At 40.1% G+C, this 13,597-nt stretch overlaps 1 protein-coding gene across 6 annotated transcripts in view; it reads left to right on the forward strand.

The window, feature by feature from the left end:
• Positions 1 to 370: 370 nt before the first annotated feature.
• The window catches only part of WDR20 (WD repeat domain 20), a 49,168-nt gene continuing 35,941 nt past the window's right edge, over positions 371 to 13,597 (forward strand). For 3 of the 6 annotated variants that reach the window (XR_010070807.1, XM_063333017.1, XM_063333018.1), the window contains exon 1: positions 378 to 705. Coding sequence is in view for 5 of the 6 variants with exons in the window: in XM_063333017.1 (XP_063189087.1) it covers positions 442 to 705 (264 nt within the window). In the remaining variant the exon portion in view is untranslated. Of the gene's footprint in view, positions 706 to 13,597 lie in introns of all 6 variants that reach the window. The other 3 variants (XM_063333021.1, XM_063333015.1, XM_063333020.1) reach the window with 3 other exon arrangements.

The raw sequence follows: 13,597 nt of genomic DNA on the forward strand, positions 1-13,597 counted from the left end.
CTGGGAGCCATCATCCCTACAACGTCACTGCCCCAGCGCACACTGACACCTCTCCGACCCCAATTCAGCACCTGGGGTGGCGTGGCGGTGACCATCTCACCCTGGAAGCCCACGTACTGAGGCGACGAGTCCCTCTCCTCACACCCACAGCCGGAGCCCGTCCCCCACAGCTCCCGCCCCTCACGCCCCGCCGCCATGTTGACCGACCCCCACCTCAGCGAGCGGGCACCGCCCCCCCGCCCCGCCGGCCCCGCCCCTTCCCCACGAGGGCCCGCCCAAGGGCAGGGCAGCTCCGGCGCATGCGCAAAGGCGCCATAAACAGGCGCCGCCGCTCCTCCCCCTTACGCCGTTTGCGTGGCCGCCTCCGCGCAGGGCCGCGCGAGCGCCGGTGGCGGCGGCGGCTGCGCAGTGGCGCCACATCCGGGCACTGGGGCAGGATGAATGCTCCTTTCCAAGATGGCGGCGGAGGGAGGAGGGAAGGAGATGAACGAGATTAAGACCCAGTTCACCACCCGGGAGGGGCTGTACAAGCTGCTGAGCCATTCGGAGTACAGCCGGCCTAACCGGGTGCCCTTCAACTCGCAGGGCTCCAACCCGGTCCGCGTTTCCTTCGTCAACGTCAACGACCAGAGCGGCAACGGGGACCGGCTCTGCTTCAATGTGGGCCGGGAGCTCTACTTCTACATCTACAAGGGGGTCCGCAAGGTACCGGGACTCGGCCGCTGGGCTGGAGGGGGGGGAGTGGCGGGGGCTCGGCGCCGGCCGCCGGTGGGGTGCGGGAGCCCCGCGGTGGGGGACTGCGCCGTGGGCGCGGGGCAGAGGCCGCCCCGCCGGGCCGGCTCTCCTTCGCCCCCCCACCCCCCGCGGCGGCCCTAGGGCTGGCAGCTTCTCGCGTGTGGCCCGGTTGTGGTTGGGACTTCAGCCGCTCTCCCGATTAACTGGCCTGTGGGGTAGCGGTGAGGGGCGGGGAAGCGTAGGCCTGGGCTGGAGGGCTGTGTGAGGGGAACGGTGCTGGCGGGCTACGTTACATGCTGTGTTACCGACGGTAGGTGTGTGCGTGCGAGGAGCCCTTTGGAGGGATGCGACTGCTTGGGCCTTCCTTGGCTTACAGGAATGAGGGTTGGCTTCCCATTGGCAAGGCAGACCTGGGCCTCCTTCACCTGCTGCTTCAGGTCCGCGTTTACTGGACGCTACTGCCTGTCGTGATTCTGGTGGTGTCAGATCCCTGTGTCAGATCCCTGTGTCAGATCCCTGCTTCCAGGATTTGTCTAGCTTTGACTGAATGGTTATAGTATGCACTGTAGTTTTAGGCCTTTATCGTGACTTCGAAGCGTGGACTGATTTTAGGATTATTTCTAAATGGGAGCAGTGCAATAAGCTGAGTTTTAAATGTCAAATGATTAATACAGAGCAAGCTGCTTTTACAGGAAAGAACCATTGATGCACTTGAGAGAGACTCCTTAGCTGTCATTATTTGATGCAGGACAGTGTATCCATTTAATCTCTCAGGTCACCGTATTTATGAACAAACCCTTTATACTTGTTGTTTCTTGAGGTCCTTGATTTTGTGGTATTTAGAGAAGGATTCAGAATTTGGCATGCTGAGTGGACATGTTTCACTCCTAATATGTGTGAACACTGATGCAATGATTGTCAGCTTTCTATTTTACATTTCAAAAAGTGGGTATCCATTATCTTACATACTTGGGAGTCAGTTGCTGTAATGCGAGTACCTTGAAATCTCCCCACTCTTAGCGCACCATTCAAGATGGGATGAAGGCACAGAGAACTAGTGAGATATGCACGGCTGTACAGGAAGTATGTAGATGAGCAAGGAGTTATACCTGAATCTGTTATGTCCTAAGCTAATGCCCGTATCACTCTTCCTCTGTATAAAATGTAAGCATCAACTGGAGAATAAAGCCTGCGCGGTTATCTGTTGGCTGTGACTTGACAGATCTGATATGTTCTGTGTAATTATATGGAAAAGTGTGCATATGGATTTTAGTTTCACTCTTATTTTAATAATCTAGTTATGTTCTAAGTAATACTTGGACAATAGCTTCTTTAAGCATGCAATGAGTATTTTGTAGCACCCAGCATTTGCTATATATAAGCAGTTGCCGTCTTTACTATTTACAAGGTATTGTGGGTGATAATATATCTGAAAATCTGTATCCTAAATTATTACCATGTTTGGATTCTGACATCTTATTTTCGCTTTTTCCATACAAAGTAACTACAGGGTTCTCTCAGATTACAGAGCAGGCCTTTATGTAGTTTAGTAATGGTACATGTGATTCTTGCAAGTTGTCTTAGTCATCTCTTGCCACAGTTCCGAAAAATAAAAATCTAAAGCCTGGAATTTCATTGAAAATAGGGAACTGAATTACTTTTTCAAATTATAAAAATCACTTTGAGCTGAGTATTTTAATTTTTGTTTGAGATGCGAAAAGCTACTGGTATGATACGCAGTAACTGAGAAAATTTTAGTTTGTCAGATTGTTAACTTGTGAGCTTTGAGGCATACCTGTTACAGTGTTAAATACTTTTTTCTCTGTGTAAAACAGGCATTGTTAGAACAGAATTCCTTTCAATGACCTTTTACAGTATTAACAATTTAAAATACACTGTATATTCTGTATGTATAATACATTAACTTTAGTAAAGTGAACCTAAAGAAAGAGCTGAAATAGATTGAAACACACTTAAGGAAAATGCTTTAAATGAGAATGTGGAAGATGGTCTGTCCTAAGCTTGTAATGCTTGCTTCTTTGGAATTTATTTTGAAACTATTCAATTTTAAGTCATTGTTTTGTCTATGTACGAAGTTGACATAAGAACAGGCTGACAGGCTTTCAACTGATTATTTGAGCTTTTCAGAATCAAAAGCTATATCTTGTGGCTATTGTAAAAGGGAGAGCACTGTTGTCACCTAAATTGACAATTCTGCCTTAAACTGGGCAAACTATCAGACTCTGCATGCCTTCCTGTTCTTGGGGGCAAGAGGGACTTTTATCTGTTGAAGACCTACCTACTTGTGATCCTCTCCGTAATACAGATGCTAATAACTTGTTTTAACTGTTAGTTCATAATTATCTAAGTATCCCTTTAAAAAATTTCCTAATGACTTTAAGACTATAATTTTCAGTTTGGTTAAGTCATATTAGAATATTAGAGTATGAGTTGAATTTAATGAAGCTGTGCTTTGTGTATATATCGGGTAGCTACGATTTTGTCTTTTTCTGATCTTTTTTTAAGGTCTGCTTCTTTTCTTGCGAAGAAAATGCTATATTTTTACTAAAATGAGTGGAAGAATGACCAGGACTTTATTTTAAGTAACTGTGTGTCTTAGATACTGAGATAATTCTTGCATCAGTAATCCATTGCAGATCTGTACACATCAAGTAAGAGTCACACTTAAGCCATGAATGACACTTAAGAATAAATAATGTAATACTGAGTCAAAGACACCACTTGAAAGGATATTTCTTGAAATCAATGATGCAAAGCTTCTTTTAGTTTCCCTTAAATCCTAAATACATTGTATCTGCTACATCTTGTTTGTAAGTCATCTTTTTAAGTGGACTGATAATGTCTGTGTTCTGCTTAGGACATTTAGCCTATATAAAGAAAAAATGTTTTCAGGGATGTTTCTTTAACCTTGATCCTTCTTCCAAGAAACGTGGTTGAAAAGTTATGTCTAGTGTCCAGGCGATTAGAGTACTAATAGAGAATGATAATAGTTTGGTAGAGAGACAAGAGCGAGTTCTGGGCAGCATTTTAAGCTGTCTTTAGGGACTTCTTGAAGCAAAAAGGTATTTTCTCCCAACTTTGTTCTTCCCCTCTTTAAAAAAGAATCTGAGTTTTTACTGTTTCATGTTTCTGTGTTACCACTAAACTTTACCAAAACATGGAAACATGTTGCCATGTTTCCATGTTTTCCGTGTCATAGAAAGCACATCAATTATAAGACAGTGCATTATTTTTTTTTTTATAATGAAACTTATGCAGCTCTCTTTGTGTTAGTAAGGCAATGCAGGCTTCCAGAAAATTGCTGTTTTCTGATTTGGATCCACTGAAAAAAGAAATAAACTTGTAGTTTAGTAAGGAGAAATTAAACTGTGATGGAATGAGATGTGGTTGCTTTACTTATGTAAGTATATAATTACTCTCAACTGTACTGAGTGTCAGTGGGCTTTCCCTTTCAGTCCTCCTTAACTTTGGCTTTAAGGTTAGATGTGTACAGTGATCTCTTGTTAATGAGAAGGGGAAAATTTTCATGAACTCAACTGATCTAGTGACAGCTGAAAATTATGGTCTAGCAGTATAGTATCCTCTTGTCAGCGTGCTCCTGTCTCCTTGCTGTCTTTGGCAGTGTTCAGCCTCTGGTTGAGCTAGTTCAGCTTGCTAAACCAGTAGCAAAATGCTTGCTGTTTTTCTGGGCACATTTTCTCTTGATTTGGTGAGTTGAACTTTCTCATCTTGTGGTCAGATATTAGTGACAGCAAGGAAGGGGTTGGGGGGGAAGGGACAAAGTTACTCCTTTCAGTGGCCTGGGCTGTCAGATCAGATCCACTGCCTTATGAGGTCTCACCTGAATAAAACTTCAGCCTTAAATCAGATTCCGAATCATCTGTTCTTGGGGGATTGTTGACTTAATTTTGATTAAGCAAGTTATAGGTGTTACAGGAAGCCTTTTCTATTATTCTAGGGGTTTGCTTCTTCATGGAGTAGGGTTATAAAGTAATAATTCAAAAGTTATTGCTCAGACTATGATGCATTGATGCTTTGGATGGGTTGCCTTTTCCTGCAGCCCCAAATCAGGAGTGAGGGCTGTTACTTGATTCTTGCTTGTGAGGCAGTCTTGGGCTACTTTAATGTAGTTTGTGGCTAGCTTTGCAAAATGATTTATTAGTCGATGCATTAATCTTGAAAGCGAGAGCACTGTCTCATCTTGCTTGCCTTAGGAATGACTGACAAAACAAGGCTTTCTAGATTGTTGCTGACACTGTCTACCATTTTCCCCCCCCTTTCTACTAGGAAGCTAGTGCATTTTTCTTTAAGAAATTGTGTATATGATAATTAACGTATTCTCTATTTTGTAAAGGTTTCTGGGCAAGTTAGTCTGCAGCTGTCACCACAGTAGTCATATAGGGGTACATATTAGTGACAGTGTCACAAGGTAAATAGTCTTAGTTTTTACATAACTTATTGGGAAGTTATCAAATTTGACTGTGTAGTTTAGCTTATTACATTATGTTAAGCTTTTTGTATTGTATTTAAATTCTGACTACCTACTCTCTTTGTTAATGTGTGGCAGACTTTCCTAACACTGGTTGTTTCATTTTTTTGGAACCTCTTTCTTATGAAAAGAGGCTTTGTCTTCAGTTCTGCTTTTTTCTGCAGGTAGCTAAAGCAGCAATCTGTCAATAGCTGTGGAATATTGTAGTATGTTATAATAGTATTAGAGTAGAAACATATGTAGGTGGTAAGCTGAGGTTAGTGGAGGTTTGGAGGGCAGAATCTGTTGACTATCTTTTTAACTTTACGGTGAGCAAGTGGCTTAGAAATAATTGTATTTGTACTAAGATGCAAGTAATCTTATATTTCATCTTCTTTATTAAGAGTTAGCATATTGGCAGTTTCTGGTTATCAGTAAAAATACTGACGACAAATAGGATTCCTTCCTTTGCAGTTCTCTAAATTACCTTTTTTATGACCGGCTTGATACTGGAGTCTTTGTTGTCCAGTTGGGAAGCATTATCCTTGGTGTGGTGACTTTCATTCTATAGACTGTTCAACGACAGAATGATAATGGGTGGCATTTGTCACTGTGCTTAATATATTGCTCTGGGAAGAGCAGCGAGAGACAATTCTGGACTGGAAGCTGTAATCTGTGGAGAAAACCATTAAACTTTCTCAAGATGTGGTGGGAAGGGGAGTTTATGTTACTGTATATTTAGAGATTGCTAAGCTGTGTCGGACCTCAAAAAAATGTAAGTTTTAATAGCATATATGAGCGATAAAAATGCTGAGATTTGTAAAGATCTTTGAAGGTACACTTGCTCTGAAGCAGTGTGAAATATACCTACATCTTTGTGACCAGTTCTTAAACTTGCACTAGCAAGAATTCCACGGCCCCCTGTGGACTTGGAACCCCCCACGCTTGTTTTGGTGCTTAGTTTTCCCACTTCCTTCTTATACTTCTTGTTCAAGGGGAAAAAATCAGGCTGAATGCTGTTATTTACTGTGGACATAGGGAACAGTTGACTATTGCCTTTGGCTTCTACATCTTTGAAAACTTGTTAGTTTGTCCTCTGATTTTTCCTAAGGTAAACTGTTATGGTTTGAGAAAACCCATAACAATTTATTGTTGTTTAGATAATTATTCTATCACCTGATGACCCCTCCCCACCTGGAAGGGGGAATCGGGGAAAGCAAGAAAACACAAGGGTTGAAATATAAATAGATTTAATAGCATAAGACTAAATAATTAACAATAATACTAAAGAACCAGTATTAATCCTCATACTTATATAAGATATACAAGAATTATACTCAGCCAGTTCTATCAGTAGGCAGCTGTACACTCCCAGCAGTGGACAACAAGTGTCGGACACTGCGAGCACAACAGCTTTAGGAGGAAAGGAATGCCTCAGGGGTCTGGCACTGGGGCAAGGAGTTTCTCTGGACTGCCTCCATCAAGGAAGAGAGAGAAACTACACAGCAAACTTTCTATTTTATATGGAATGTGACATTCATGGTATGAAATAATCCTGTTGGCCAGCCTGGGTCAAATGCCCAGGCCTCGCTCTTCCTCATCCCTGCACCTGGCAAGGCTTGAAAACACTGAGACCTTGAATCCCACATAGCCTAGCTGGCTATGAAGTAAATATTTTCACAAATTCAGACACTAGAGTCTTCCAAAAGTGGAGTTTTCCCCAGCATTAGAAAAGAAATTAGTCTTGTGTCGCTCAACCCAGGACATAAACAAATCTAGTTCTTTTAAGCTTTCTCCTCAGAACTTGAGTTCCATATGTTTGATTGCTGTCCTCTATATTGGCTTCTATTAGCTTGCATTTTTGGTACCTAAACTAAACTTAGCTCTTCCACTCTGCAGAGTAAGGGAGAATCATTGCTTACTGTGTCTGTCTTCTAATATTCTTCTAACATATTGAATAGCATTGACATTTTTGAATCCTGCTCGTAGTGTTGACCCACTTGAATTGTTTCTTGTCATATCGCTGCTTTCTCTCCATTTTTATCCATGGTTTGATTTTTTTTTTTTGCTGTTGTTTATAAATGCCATGTAGCATTTTCATTGAATTTTATTCTTTTAAGTTTATTAGAGAGCGTTTTTATTTCCAATTCTGTGCTGCAAAAAATCCTTCCAGTCTTGATGTCTTTCACAAATTTGATGTGTACTCTCATCCATTAGTAAAAGTATCTCATAGAACTTAAAAACCACGTGTTGCATTTGCTGCTGACCTTTTTTTCTAGTCCAGTTATTTTTTCAGAAGATGCTTAGATTCATTTGGTGCTTGCTTTTGGCAAGTTTACCTTGTGTGCTTTTTTCCCCTGCTTTGTCTGTGTGCTTACAGTCTGTCTTGTTTCCGTGGTTTTGATACCAAAGAAAGGTTTACTTCTATGACTGTCAAATTTTACTACAAAGTGTTCTGCATTTAAATATTCATACCAGATACAAACATCACTCTTGTTGTCAAAAAGATGATGGGCAAAGGTAGCTAATGGAAGTACCATGGTAAAGCCGCAGAATTTTTCTCAAAGGTATCTCATGTCATCCTGCAACAGGGATGCTCTTTTTCTGTGCTGCAGGAATTTGCATAGTCCACGTTTTTCAGGTGTGTCCCTCTTCAAAAGGGTGTTGTAGATTTCTTTTTTCCAAGAAACCCCTTAATTTCTTCCTGAATTTTTTCTTCTCTATCTTGTAGAAAATAGGTGTTATGTTGGGACTGAATTTGCCAGTCCTGTGGAGGTATTGTGGCTAGATCAGTAGTACTTTACCTGTAGATCTGTGCTTGTGAAGGTATTTGAAAGTCTCTTGGAAATTTTCTCAAGTGTTTGATGGATATACTTACCAGCTCAAGTTTTTTAGTGTAGATTGATGGTTTTTTTTTCTTAATTCTAGCTGGGCTGTACTAAGAACTGCCAAGACATGTTACAAAATATTTCTGTAGTTTTTTTGAAGGGTGGGGGTTTTTTTTGGTGACTCCTTCCTTTCAATGACACTTCTGAAGGAAATAGTGAAGATACAATGTAAATTACGGGAGTATAGGTAGATTTAAGTGTTTAACTCTGTTGAGAGGCTAATATAGAACAAGTAGGAATGGCTTGAGTAAGAGGAAAGACTAAAAAGCTGCTTTAAAATGGCACTGTTACACTGTTAAATGTTTCTTGCTGTGGAAGAGAACGAAATATTTGCACTTGATGGAGCTTGCAAGATGATTATTATCTGGGGGCTACTTCTGAGTTGTAGATAGTGTCATTAGTCTGTAGTGCTTTTGCTTCTCCTAGCCTGTGCTTCAAGCCTATATCACAACTGTTTGACTTCAGTGAGCTATTGCAGTGTATCCTCTGAAGGACTGCTCTCCGAGGTAATAGTTCATTTATCCATGGCTGCCTGTTTGGCTGGTGTGTTTGAGAGTGAATACTAGCCTATGGTGGCCAAACTTCCAAATTGGTGTGCAGTATTTTATAGGCAATTAATTTGTGTGTGTGTGTGGTTGGTTGGGGGGGCTTTGCCACAGTAGGTATAATTTGGGTTTTTTTTGTTTTGTTTTGAAGTATATTTTTAGTAATATTGCACTTACATTAATTCAGTTGGGTAATTTAAATTAGTGTAAAACCATTGTGTCACTTATTCTTTGCAGACTGACAAAATTTTAGCCATAATGCTTCACAAATGCAAATGTACATCGAAGATGCCTCAAATTCTAATTAAACATTGCCTAGACCCATCTCTGAGAGGATTGCAAGCCGTAATTGTCTTTGTTTGATGTTCTAGAATTAAATGTAATGCCCTAGTTTGAACTATTGTTGTAGTTCACTTTCTTTTGAAGCACATGTATCCAAAGGCCACTTGCTGCCCAGTTGTTATGACTATGAGTTGACACACTTGGACAAATTACTATTTGAAAATGGGGCCATTTAGTGCCAATAGTGCCTAATAATGCCGTTGTCCTCTTAGAAAGCTTAAGGAGAATAAAAACTGACATTAAATGTGCCATACTGTAAGTTAAAGTAATAATATTCTGTTGTGTCCTTCTCAAAAATCAAGTATTTTTCCTTCCTTACCTCACCCCACTTGTAAGTCCAAATGTATATGCAGTCCATCTTCTAGCATCTGCATACTTCCCATTTCTCGTGCCCTGTAAGTTAAAATAAAGCAGCTGCTTTTGCTTGTTCCAGCTTCTGTTTATCAGACTGTTGGGAGACTAGATGTAGCCCTGTAGTCTTTGTGGGCAGGACCACCAGCCACTACAATTGAAATCTTTCCAGTGACGGTGTCATAACTTGTGATGGGATTTTTCTCTTGCATTATTCAGTAAAGCTGTTCCTAATGGAATGGTAGATCTCTAATAGGTACTTGCTGCAAATTGATTTCAGGTTTGGTTTACCAACTATAATTGGTCTTTAATTTCATGAGTTAATCATAAGGTTCTCACATGGCTGTAATGGTCAAAGAAATACTACTTACTTGTTTTTTTTTCATTTTTAACTCTATGTGAGAATAGAAAGTGGCAGTACTAAGCAATTCTTGGTTTAATAATGCCTAATTTTTGTACACTTAGAGAATGTGAAAAGCTATATTAATCTAAATGCTAGTCTAAGCAAGAACTTTAACTTAAAAATGCTCTGGAGTAGGCAGAAATGATTGGATGTTATGAACAAACGTCATTATCCCCAGTCTCCTAGGAATTAAAAAAAAAAAAAAAAGGAATTCTTATGATCTTACAGGAAGTTTGCATACATTTTGTCGGGAAAATGATACCACGTAAAACTTTGAGAGGACTCCAGTTTATGGCTTTAATGTTCCCTTTCAACTAAAGGAAGGGGGAGCAGTGACAGCAGGAGACTGAATGGATGCCAATATATATTGAAACTATCTGTTAAAAATCCTCAAGTCTGAAATAAACTATTGGAATGATGCCTTAAGGACACTTTAGCCTGCACAGTCAGAGGATAACTCAGTAAATCTAACATAAATGTCTTCTCTTCCTGACACTTACAAATGTAACCATAACAAATATGTAATCCTACAAGTCATAGTCTTGTCATATTTTAACTGTGACAATTTATTTCTAAGGATTATTTTTTTATTGGTCACAGTTCTCGTAACTAAGACTTCTACAGAAGTTGTGCGGGTTTTCTTTGGATTTGAGGCGGATATTGGAGCATGACCCTTTTACAAGTTTGAAGCTATCATTGGCAGAAATTATAAAGTATTTTTTTGTTGTTGTCTTGATTTTTCTGGTTTTCTATTAGTTAAGTGTCCTCATTATTACAGAAAAATAGTTATGCGATGTTTTTTTTCTAAATCATAAGATTGAAATTATGGCTTAGGTTTGCATAATTTAGTGGTCTGAATGGCAAATACTACCTCTAAAAAATCAACTTTAATTCTGTATTGTGAAACCATAGACTGAGGTTTAGTGTGCATTTTCCTTCAAATTCCCATGTTTCTTTCCTACTAGGATCTATATAGCAAACAGTTGTGTTTATTTTCAGACTTTTTTTTTTAAATGAAAGTATTTCTAGAGCTTTGTGTCCCTTTTTTTTTTTTTCAGTAGGAGAGTGGGCCTGAGATCTTCAATAGCTACCTGTGTGCACTTAGGTTGTCAGGAGGGTCTATCTTTAAAAAAAATAGCTTATGAAGGCAGGAATAGTTGCATGGTTAGGCAATACTACTCTTGAAGTTTGATACCGTGTATACTGCAGAATGCAGTATTTCTTACCTGTCCTATAGGTGTAGCCCATCTTGCACGTGTTTGTATGTGTCAGTTCAAATTATTGCTTATAAGTAACCAAATAATTTTTTTTTTAAAGTGTGCCTGTTCAGTGTGATATATTGATCCAGGAGGAGTTTTGTCCCAAAGAAGTCTTTGGAAATACAGGATGGAGCTTGCTTGTAAAAGAAAGATCTTTGGGTGGAGTAGGGAATTATTGCTGTTTAATAGCATTAGCTATGTATCTCAACAGGTGACTCCTAGCAAAATCTTGCTGTTACTTGAGAATGGTATCTTACGCCCTATCCTCTCTGAACTGATGTGAATGTAACTGGACAGTCTCTTTTAACACATGGGGATGGCTTGCGTCTCTCACCTTCAGCAGTGAAACCGTGGTCCCTTGTACAGAGTAACTCCTGTCTCTGTCATGTACGGTTTGCAAACACCTGCGAAGTTTTAAGGTGCCGTTCTTTCTAGATGAAGTTTGCAACCTTCTAACAATGTTGGAAAAGTAGACTCTGTGCCAATGAAGTGACTGTTCAAGTGTAGTTCTGTGTTTTAGACAAAATGCAGCCCCTATAAGCAAACTAGGCTGAACCGGGATGGTTAAGTGTGGGCACACGTTAGCACTTAGCACTTTTGAATCGGAGAGATGGGCAAACAACTGTTCTGAACGACTCAGATGCCCAGATGAAGCTGCCCTTAGTGATGTTCCAGATGATTCACACTTTTCCTTTGTTAGAGTAACAAAGTACTCGTTGTCGATTAAGTTCCTGCAGCAGTCCAGAGGCAGCTTGCATAGCTGCTCTAACTCTGTGTTGCCCTGTAGCAGCATGCACATCTCTTCCCTCTGAGCAATAGGTAACCCCTTGTGCAAAAAAGTGTTGGGCTGGCATTGACCTGGTTGATCTGTGTATTGTTTTTTTGTTAGTCCTAAATTGTTAGAGGCTTTGCTTGTGCGTAAGAGAGACAGACAAAGGGGAATGCTGTGAAGATCAGTGCTCGGTGAAGTCCAGTCTTGCAATGCTAGAAAACACTTTTGCTGTGCTTTTTCTTCAGTCATTTGGAACCCCTTCTTCATTTGTATCATCTCTGATTAGGCGTTTTGCAGCTGTGGCACTTCCAGTGCAAGTTGATATAAAGGAAAATTTAGATTTGGACAACCTGTTGATATTGGTGCTGGTTAAAGGTATGATTATTTTTGACAGCATAAATCCCTAGCATGCATAGTATGCATATTGTTATGCATAGTATGCATATTAGTATGCCCATATCAATGGGAGGGCTGATTTAATAGCTGGGCTGTGTTCTGTCAGTAGCCTAATCGTGTTCAGTTCTGTGCCCTCATGTAGACTTCTGTTAGGACCTATAGCAAAATGCTTGAGGTGTGGGCAGTTACTTGGTGGGCACCTTTGCTGTCTGCAAGATCAGTAAGTGACAATAGATAGTCTGATCACTCCCTCCTACTCTTGAGACAAAAATCAGCCTGAGGAAAGAGACAACGTTGTGTGACTATTTCGTACATTAAACAATATAGCCCTTTAATGGTAATTTTTAAAGAAAGTGATTAATAGCAGGCAAAAGGTTTTGGGTTTTTTTCCAAGTAATATATGTACTAGTGAAACTGTCAGCACTTGCTATTACTTGAAGTATCTTAATACTTTGCTTGCTTTAAAATAAGGCTATTGGGAAAGCTAGTGCTGAAATTGGGAACATGCTCCTTTTGCTCTAAAACTTCTGAAGCGGATTCTGGTTTGCAGACCAGGTGATATCCTAGACCTTGTAGGTATGGGATTGTGGGAAGTCTGAGTTCTCTGCAGTGTGTCTGTGTTAGGGATTTGGTCCTTGATATTTGTTTTCTAGTAGCTCGTGCTCCTGTTCTTGTTCTGTAACACTCCCTAGCTGAGTTGGGTCTTTATGAAATGTCTGCAGCCCCAGAAGGATGATGCATTGCAAATGAACAACTTCAGGACAAGAGTTGAGGCAAATATATTATTTCATCTGTCTGTTACTAAATATGACCACAAAAAGCATAAACCAGTGGGCCTCATTCTGGTTTTGGAGCATAGGTTATACATTTGGTTGATAATTTATTCTCTTAACTTCTGTAGGACTGTTCTGGGGCTCTTAGAATACCAGCCACTTACATCTTATTTTTAGTATAAAAGTAATTAGGGCTTTGTTCTAGTAATATTCTGTTAACATGCTGCAACATGATGGAGTTATGGGCTTAATAAAAACACTGTATCAAAAATGTCCAGCATTCCTGTAGGGCTTGCAAAATCTAACAGTAGCCAGAAAAGACATAATTCTGAGTTGTTGGACAGACATTACTGTGTTGTATTTGACTCTTATTGAGCTTTGTAATGAAAAAAATATACATTGATTATCAATTAACTGCTTTAGTGAAATACGTTTCTATAGCAACAGGGCAATGCAGGGTGCAATTATTCAGACTGCTTTTCTGTAACAGATAATCTTTTCTTAGAAGCGGTGAATTTACACTGCTGGACTAAAACATGGTTTTGTTATAGCAACAGATAATCCTGAGCTCTTATGTGCTGAAAAGGGAATGGGGGAAACTTTCAAAGATAAATACCAGGGTGGTAGATGGGTGTAAACTCAAC

Source organism: Chroicocephalus ridibundus, chromosome 4 (genome assembly GCF_963924245.1).
Source record: "Chroicocephalus ridibundus chromosome 4, bChrRid1.1, whole genome shotgun sequence".
Classification (NCBI taxonomy): domain Eukaryota; kingdom Metazoa; phylum Chordata; class Aves; order Charadriiformes; family Laridae; genus Chroicocephalus; species Chroicocephalus ridibundus.